Source organism: Urocitellus parryii, unplaced genomic scaffold, assembly GCF_045843805.1.
Source record: "Urocitellus parryii isolate mUroPar1 unplaced genomic scaffold, mUroPar1.hap1 Scaffold_3716, whole genome shotgun sequence".
Classification (NCBI taxonomy): Eukaryota; Metazoa; Chordata; class Mammalia; order Rodentia; family Sciuridae; genus Urocitellus; species Urocitellus parryii.
The window spans coordinates 27,099-37,016 of NW_027553341.1; the positions used below are offsets into that span (position 1 = coordinate 27,099).

General features: G+C 33.3%; 1 protein-coding gene across 1 annotated transcript; it reads right to left on the reverse strand.

Moving 5' to 3' along the window:
- Positions 1–787: 787 nt before the first annotated feature.
- LOC113178270 (secernin-3-like) lies at positions 788–8,753 on the reverse strand (the record flags this gene model as incomplete). The annotated part of the gene is made up of 3 exons (XM_077794688.1): positions 788–4,637; positions 7,474–7,654; positions 8,591–8,753. Coding segments are annotated over 3 exons (617 nt in total), but the record flags the coding sequence as incomplete, so codon positions are not given.
- Positions 8,754–9,918: the final 1,165 nt, after the last annotated feature.

A 9,918-nucleotide genomic window follows, 5' to 3' on the forward strand; every position in this document is an offset into this window, starting at 1 on the left:
GATAGTAATTTGTGCATATTTATTTAAATATTAAAAAATTATTGTCATGTGATGTATCACTTATTATTTGCACAAAGCAACATAGTACAGAATAATAACCCTACTACTTTTCTCCCTGCAGTGAATAAAAAGGACCATATATATAGGCCAAGTCAAGAGTTAAAACTTCTAGACATAGCACCCTATGACTACCTTTAGAATTCAGTCTATGAATTCTATGTATTAAAAAAAAATCTGTTTTTTAAATTTTTAAATTACTAAATGTTGCTATCTTAGTCCATTAAGGCAGCTATAACAAAACACCACAAACTGGATAGCTTATAAACAACAGAAACTTATTTCTTATAAGTCTGGAGGCTGTGTAGTCTAAGATTTAAGACATGGGCAGGCTCAGTGTCTGGTGAAGGCCTGATTTCTGGTTTACAGCTGGTGTCCTTTTGCTGTGACCTCACATGGTAGAAGGGAAAAACTCTTGTCTCTTCAGCCCTGAGAAAGGGACTGATGCCATTCATGAGGGCTCTACCCTCACGACCTAGTCACCTCCCAGTACTATCCCACTGGGGATTACATTTTAACATATGAATTTGAGGGGATGCAAACATTCAGACCATAACAGATAAAGTTCATCTTCAGAAAATTAAAGGGAGTTATTCACATGATTTTTGAACATCTACTTAATTATTAGGTGTCAGTTTAACTTACTTAAAATATGTTGAAATGTTTATCTCATGTTTAGTGTTTTCTATATAAAGCCGTTTAGAAAATTATTGCCCTTTTAATGCAACAGATATATAAATTTTTTAAAAACCTGCATGGAAGCCTAGTGTATTTAACAAGTAAATTTTACTTTAGTATACCATTAACCTATACAAATTTCAAGCTATCATTAGAGAATGGGCGTGTTTTTAAACAGAACTGTCTTGTGGGGGAACTTTTTCTAAAAAAATATGACCACGTTAATACTCTTTGAATGCTCAGGAGTAAGCATAAAGCCTCACTGCTGTTCCAATAGAGATGTAACTCACATGCATGCAGGCAACTCAAACTCAAGTGGAGAAATTTTTTATTTATGAACAAGTCATACAAATAAGTCATACTGCATATGTTCTGTTATTTGCACAAAAGGATTCTGCAACCTCTTTTTCCATGGGAGACACTAAAAGAAAATCCTAGATCAGAATGATCTGCAGTTTCAGATAAAGGATTTTAAGAGATGTTTTTAGATTAAGGATATGTTAATTTTATTAAATGAAAATATTTGTAACTGTTACTTTCTCACTGACAAAGCAAGTTTCTCAATAAACTACCTATTTTAACTTTCACTGCTGTCATCTTTTCTTTGGGCAACTGCAATGATACAGATACTATCAAACGGGTCTTTAATCTAAGTTCTTAATGTTTTCTTAAATGAGTTTCTTAAGACTGTCCCTTTCTTCATGACCCATTAGGTCCTGTGCATAGGAACTTCCCCAATTATGAATTCACTAAACACCTTTTATGAGTGAGTTAATATGAAATTAAGAGTGCCTTACATACATTTCATGATTTTTCTTAAATATTATTTTTAGTTGTGATTGGACACAATACCTTTATTTTATTTATTTTTATGTGGTTCTGAGGATCAAACCCAGCGCCTTGCACATGCTAGGCAAGCACTCTACTGCTGAGCCACATCTCATGATTTTTCATATGTAGAGTCACAGCTGAGAAAATTATCTGGTACAATTTTGATTAAAATCTACCCCTTTTTACTAATCTTCAGCATAGTCTATTGTTATCTTAACTCTCAATGAACAAGTCCATGCCTAACTTGTGCTTTGCTTTTAATATTTTTAGAATAAGATAAAGTATATTTTGGTACTTGGAGAATAATGATTAGTGACCCAAAAGTTATGCAAAAGAGAAAAATTCACTATGTAGAACTGTTTTTGGAAAATTTTACAAGAAGGAACTAACTTTCCAAAATTCTAGGCTACATATTATTTCTAGGACAACATTCTTTTTTTAACAATAAATATATAAACTGATATTTTCATCAAGATCAAACAATGTAGCTTTCTGTAAAGTACTCAATTTATTAGATGACTCCCTTGGTTTATAACATAATTTAAGGGTTGACCTAATAAAAAGCTTAATTCAGCAACTATATTTTTTACTCTTACAATAGATAAAATTTAATAAAACCTTAAATTTTTTACAATATATCCCAAGGCATTAATCACCCCCACAAGTACTCACAGCCCAATTGCATTTATACAGTAAAAGTCAAGCTATATTATATTAATTTACACTAATAATTACATACATTAATAATACATTAATAATCCTTGTGTTTTTAAACATTTTTGTTGTAGATAGACACAATATATTTATTTTTATGTGGTGCTGAGGATTGAACCTAGTGCCTCACACGTGTGAGGCAAGTCCTCTACCACTGAGCCATGGCTCCAGCCCCAATTATCCTTGCTTTCATATGGGGATATATTCCCATTTCTAATATGGAAAGAAGCAACAGCTTGATTTGAAACTTATCAAAAGCTAACAAGTTGTATAGATAAATTATCTAGATAATTTCTGCAACCTTGCTTTTTATAGGCAGAGGACTGTATAAATTTTTCCTGTCAGTATCTGAATATTCATTTTGCAAATATCTATTAATAAGCATTTATTACATGCCAGACACAATACTGAACACTGCACATACAACAGTAAGAACAAATATGATTCCTAGTTTCATAGAGCTTAGTTCTACTGTGTTTAAAGTTCTGTGCAAATGTTTAATGTATAATTAATTTGTGATCAGGATAGCGTGTGGCTCCAAGAGTATTTAAGAGAGACCTGACCTTGTGGTTTGAGGAAAACTTCCTTAAGGAATTCCTGTCTTGGCAAAACCATTAAAAGAACTACAAAAGGTGAGAACACGGAATGAATGTTCCATGAGGAAGGAACTTGGGCACATTCCAAGACTTGAAAGGGCAGCATAGGTGAAACATAAAAAACAATGGTGAACGTGTAATAAGATAAAGACAGAGGACAGATTAATTAGCAGGCTCTTGGTGGTATTTGTTAAGAGACTTTAACCCAAGAACAATGTCTTTGAAAGAGTTTTAGACTCAACAATAAGAAAATGAACAAACAACTGATTTCAAAATGGGCAAAAGATCTGAACAGACACCTCACCAAAGAAGATGTACCCAGGTGGCAAATAAGCAATGAAAAGATGTTCAACATTTCATGTCACTAGGGAATTGCAAATTAATACGAGAAACAACTGCACAACTATTAGAATGGTAAAAATTTAAAACACTGACACAAAAAATGCTGGGAAGGATATGGTGCAACATTGCTGGTGGGGATGCAAATGGTAGTGACTCTGGAAGACAGTTTGGCGAATTCTTACAAAAACTGAACATGGTCTTACCATATGACCCAGCAGTTGCACACTTTGTAATTTACCCAATGTAAGTTGAAATTTTACATCCACACAGAAACCTGCATATGGCAGTGTGTAGATTTACTCATAATTGCCAAGACTTAAAAGCAACCAAAATGTCCTTTAGTAATGATACATCCAGACAGTGATACATCCAGACAGTGGGATATTATTCAGGCTAAAAAGAAAGGCGTTATCAAGTCATGAAAAACAAGGAATAACTTAAGTGTATGTTACTAGTAAGCAAGAGAAATCAATCTGAAAGAATACCTACTGTATGATTCCAACATTATGGGGAAAGCAAAACAGAGAAAACTAAAAACAAAATAGTGGTTTCTAAGAGACAGTGGAAGGCTAAACAATTGGAGCTATAAGTTCACTGGTAAGCCAACTCTTGATATAGAGTGTGTTTAAATGAAAGTGTATTTTCAGAATTAATACAATGACAAAGATTTAGTGTGTAAATCTAGAAAATTCCCATGTTAGCACTGGTTAATATTTGCTTAAAGCGTAAGAAAACTCACCACTTCATATTTTTTCCGTTACTAAAAAAAACTTAAAATAATTGATAAAATGATTTGAGGGTTCTACGAAATTATAAGTATAAATCCATGCATCATATTAATGTCTTATGCTTTATGTAGAATTGAATACTTAATTTTTTTTAGTTGTAGATGGACACAATACTTTTATTTTATTTATTTGCATGTGGTGCAGAGGATCAAATCCAATGCCTCACACATGAGAGGGAAGTGCTGTACCACCGAGCCTCAGCCCCAGCACCTGAGTACTTAATTATTGTGACAAACAAAAAGTTATTGTGGCTAAAAGAAATAATTGCCTGGAATAACACCTAGCTACCTCATGATATATGTTTGGTTTTCTTTGTCAGTATCTCAGCAAAACTATATGAGTTTTAACAATTGAACTATCACTTGAATGCTATTAAAGAATAATAGCTAAGTAGGTTTACCTCAAGACAATGGATTCTGACTTTGAGGGAGATTTCCACCATTTCTATGATTGCTATGAAGTAATAATTTGCCTTATAAATTCTAATTTCATCCTTTGTACTCTGAGGAAAGAGATTAGCAATTTTATCCATATCAAGATGCTTGTTTTGGAGGACTGACTCCATCTTTTTGAATAGTTCTTTCTCCAGCTTCCTCATGTTATCCAGTATTGTTCCTAAACAGTATTTATCCTAAACAATGAAAAGTACACAAATACACATACATGAGTACATGAATCTATCCAAATTCCAACCCACCCTCACAGACAAGATTTGTTCACTGTGGTTTCTACTTCTGGATTAGTTACCCCTCCTAATATGTAAATATAGAAGGAATGAATCTCTATTTTAGACTGAATGAAATCCCTGCGTTCAATTATCAGCATCAAAAACAACAACAACAAGGGCTGGGGTTGTGGCTCAGTGGTAGACATTTGCCTCACATGTGTGAGGCACTGGGTTCATTTCTCAGCACTGCATACAAATAAATGACTAAAGGTCCATCAACAACTAAAATATATATTTTAAAACAGCAACAACAAAATCCCTGCACATAACAAAGTTAACATTCATATTTTTTGCCTCTTTGATGCAAAACACACAAACATAAATGACCCAAAAGTCAACTGAGAGGGGCTGGGGCTGGGGCTCAGCATAGCGAACTTGCCTGACATGCGTGAGACACTGGGTTCAATTCTCAGCACCACATATAAATAAATAAAAGAAAGGTCTGTCAACAACTAAAAAAATTTTTTTTAAATCACCTAAGAAATAAGCTATGAAAAAAAAACCCAGCCAAGTCATTTAATATTTATACCAATAAATTTAGAAGATTTTCTATCTCACTAGTAATCAAGAAATGTAAATTAAAACTATCAGTAGGACTGAGTCTCCCTAAAACAAAAAAGTAGTTAGAGTCAGAACTAGAACACAGCTTATTGATACCACCCTCAAATTACATTATTTTTCCACCACTTTATATTGTCAATCAACAATTAACATCTTTTAAACAGTAACAGCTTCTAATGTTTTTAAACATTTATTTATTTATGTATCTTTAGTTTTAGGCAGACATATTATTTTTTTTAATGTGGTGCTGAGGATCGAACCCAGTGCCTCATGTATGCTAGGTGAGCACTCTACCACTGAGTCACAACCCTAGCCCCGAGCTTTTCATTTTTATCCCAAAATTACTTTGTAATTCCAATCAGCAATTTAATTTACTTTAACAAATATTTAATACTAACTCTATAAAGCTCACCTCCCAGAAGCAGCATAATGGGGAAAAGAGAAGTGAAAGCTCATGAGAGCAATTATGAGCAACAAAGGCTGTGTGGAAACTGCACAGGAGGAGTAAAGGGAAGTTCCTGAAGCATAACACTAAGGGACTTGAGCAAAGACCAAAGAATCAGAGTGCACATCATTGTTCACCACACTGTTCTGAGTGTGGAGAATAAGCTAAGTACATAGGAATGATAGACACCTCAGGCCCAGTCACTTGGGCCCCAGTCAGCATATTAAGTGGGTTCCTATTACTTGCCTCTCATTTCACACCACTAAGCTACAAAACAGTATTTAGACTGTAGACCAGATGTGAAAACAAACTGGTCCCCAATAAAGCAGAATCAGCATTAAGAATTCTTAGCAAATAGGAAGTCTGGCAAAGTGCTTCAAGCAAAAGCAAAATAGTGAAGTGGGGGGAAAAAGGCAGATAACTATGCAAACATATTACAGGCAAAAATGAGTAATTGCCTGGAGGAAAATTAATTTAATTGATTTAAATGTAGACAGATGTAAATGCCTAGATCTTGAAAAAGTTAAAGGATTATATAGCAAGAAAAATTAGCAAGTGGTAAAAATAGCCAAGAAAAGATATAGGATGGTTAATCTTTTCCTTCATTGCACGTTGTCAATTGATAGTTGCCTTTAGACAGCACTTGTACTTTCTTTTTTTCTTTTTTATTTCTTTCTTTCTTTTCTTCTTCTTCTTTTTTTTTTTTTTTTTTTTTTTTTTTTGCAATGCTGGGTGGGGATCAAACCCAAGGCCTCATGCATGCATGCTAATGCATGCTAAGCAAGTACTCTACTATTGAGCTACAACCCCAGCCCCATTTCATTCTTATGGGGGGGGGAGTTGGACAGGCAAGGGATAGGGAAGGCTGAAGAGGTATATTTTATAAAATTAAGTTTCAATCTATGTCATAAAATAAATACATCTGCTTATTTCTGGAGATTTCAGGTGATATGTTGCTCTTTACAATGTTCACATTTTTAAAATAATAAGCATATATTATTTTTTTAAAAAACAACTTATTATTTTAAGTCTATGTGGCCTTCAATCACTTTCAATTAATTTTCATCTGCAGTTGTAGGATTAAAATTTACTGCCCTTTAGAGTCTTTGTAATTTTTGGTGTGAGATACTAAGCTAATTACTAAACCTCTCTCCTAGTCTTGGATTCCTTATCAGTAAAATGGAGATAACAATAGTACCTATCTCATAAAATGATTGTGCAGATTAAATAAAATAATCCATATAAAATGGTATATGATAAGTGCTTAATAAATGTTAGTTATTATTATGTTTAATATACTAAATTTCTCTAAAATAGTCACAACATACATATTCTTAACCAAAAGTAAAAATAATACAGCTTTACTATAGTAATAGCATCTACACTATTTCTTTTTTTTTTGGGGGGGTGGGGGTAGAGGGTACCGGGGATTGAACTCAGGGGCACTTGACCACTGAGCCACATCCCCAGCCCTATTTTGTATTTAAAGACAGAGTCTCACTGAGTTGCTTATTACCTCGCTGTTACTGAGGCTGGCTTTGAAATCCAATCCTTCTGCCTCAGCCTCCCAAGCTGCTGGGATTACAGGAGGGCACCATCATCTCCAGCAACATCTATACTATTTATAATCCTACTTTTTACATGAAGGAAAGAAATTGGTTCTTCAATGTTTAGAATTCAGATTGAATCATACTTTAAACTATTCTAATGATACAACAGATAATATAATAATACCTCATTATTATTTATTACTTCCAAAGCCTGTTGGTGGTTTTGGTAGAGTGGGTGTCTTCTGTCAGGCTTACTCTTTAAGTGCAGCCTCTTTTTAACTGGATCTTCAAGTTCAAATGTTGGTGAACTGGTATCCAACAGTTGTGAAATATGTGGCACAAATATGAAAGGCTTAAAAACTGATCTAGAAGAAAGAGACTTAATTAAATTGACATGTCAAAATGTTGAAAAATTCAGCATTATTCTAAGTTTTCCAAGATTCTCTTAGAGAAGTTTCTGTTAATGATGCTACATAAGTAAGTTGTTCCTGTCATATTAATTATGCTATGCCCAAATCCCAGTGTACAGTGTGATCTCATTTATAGCAGGGGCAATGCTTAATTTAGGGCTGCATTCATACCGACCTACTGAGAGCACAGCACATATACCATGTCAGTGAATGAACAGTTTTCCATTTCCTAAGGTAAGAACAATTCTCAGTGTTATAGACTGAGGATTATAACTTGGAGTGAAAATCAGTACAAGTGTTAATGAAGGGACACAGGTTTCACACTCTAACTTCTTGAAGTATCTTTAACAATATGAAAGTCTATAACATTAAGGGATAGCAAGTACGAAATCATTTCTAAATGTAATGTGGTGTTAAATTTGGTAAGAGATACAAATGACTTGAATCAAGATAGTCTATAAATAAAGTCCTAAAGATATAACTTGAACTACTGATAGTTTAAGTTTTATATGTATGTTTTCTATATGTACAAAAGTAAATCTAGCACAACTACATTACTTATTCAATTTACTAACTTATAAATCATCTAATGTCATTAATGTCTGAAATCTGAGAAACCTATCTACCTTCTTTTCTTGACAATGTTAAATATATTTGTAGGAAAGAGGAGTACAGATAAGGGTAAATACAAAACTATAAGCCTTTTCTTCCCATAAAAAATGAGAACAGTTACACATTTATGGAAATTGCAATCTAAAATTGGCCCAGAAAATCCACCAACAAGTTGTCTTATTTATGTAACAAAAATTTAGTCTCACAGAATTATCAACACACTATGATTCTTCCCCATACCATGACCACTTGCTAGTTCACAGTATTTTGTGACTTTACCTCTCAGGATCAGGAGTCCGCGTAAAGAAGTGAATGCAAGGAAGGTTGGAATCTTGAGGTAAAACAGAAACCATGCTTGCAGTGGTCAGGAATTCTCCCTCCATATTAATGCCACTTGGTTTATCTCGGAGAATTTCCATCATTGTTTCAAATGTTATGTTTCCTAGGGAAATAATTTTAAAATCCATTAAATATGTTTGCATATATATATTTTACAATTACAAACTGCTTTCTCTACTGATAATATAGGAGATATCGATTTTGGTATAAATGAGACATCAACTATAAACAAACTCTGTTTCAACAGCACATTGTCACAGAAAGATATTTTCTTTTAAATATAAAATATGCAAAATCTCAAAAACATTCTAACAGGTAAAAACTTTGTAAGCAAAAGCAATCAATAGTATAAAAATACATTCAATCCTATTGCACTTACAGAATTTTTAAGGCATATTTAGTAATGAACTGATGATATTTCAATAACCTATTATCTGAGCCTGCCCATTCAATCAATAAAAATATTGTATTTAGTTTCCAATATTATAAAAAATTATTTTTATAAAACAACACATTATTTTTCCTATATTAATTTCTGTGTCTGACATTAATAAGCTTACATTAAAGTGTGGGCTAGAACTTGAAAAAGAATGAAGATGACAAAACACATTATGGTTAATGGAATTTGGGTGTGCATAATCCTGCTGGGCTACTTTAAAAATTAAACGTCCATGTGTGAGATGAAACATGTATGTGATGATATATTGCATGTGATTATACTGTTTTATGCTTTTATATTTAATGTGTATTGTTTTTCAGAATTTTTTTTGAGGAAAATAGAAAAAATTATTTTCTATCTTTAGTAAATATAACATGTCCCTGGTTACACAGAGTTTCAGAATTCAGTATTTGGAAAGCATCACAAAAATTTTTTTTAAAGTCATTGATGTTTTCAGACAGCTCTGTTCCTTGCTATACACATTTATAGTCAAAGATGTGGCTCAGAACTACCTTACAGTAACAACAACAACAACAAAAAAACCCTAACCTACCTATATAGTTATTATGGTTTGGATATAAGGTATTTCCCCAAAGTTCCTGTGTGAAGGCAGAAATGTTCAGCAGTGAGAGGATTAGATTGTAAGAGTTGAAACCTAATTAGTGGATTAAGCCACTTGATGGATTAATAATTTGAATGGACTAGTTGGGCAGTAACTATAGGCAGGTGGGAATGACTGGAGGAATTAGGTCTCTAGAGGTGTACCTTTGTATTTGTCCCTGATCCCTCTCTGTCTGCTTTCTGGACATCATGAGTTGAGTAGTTTTCC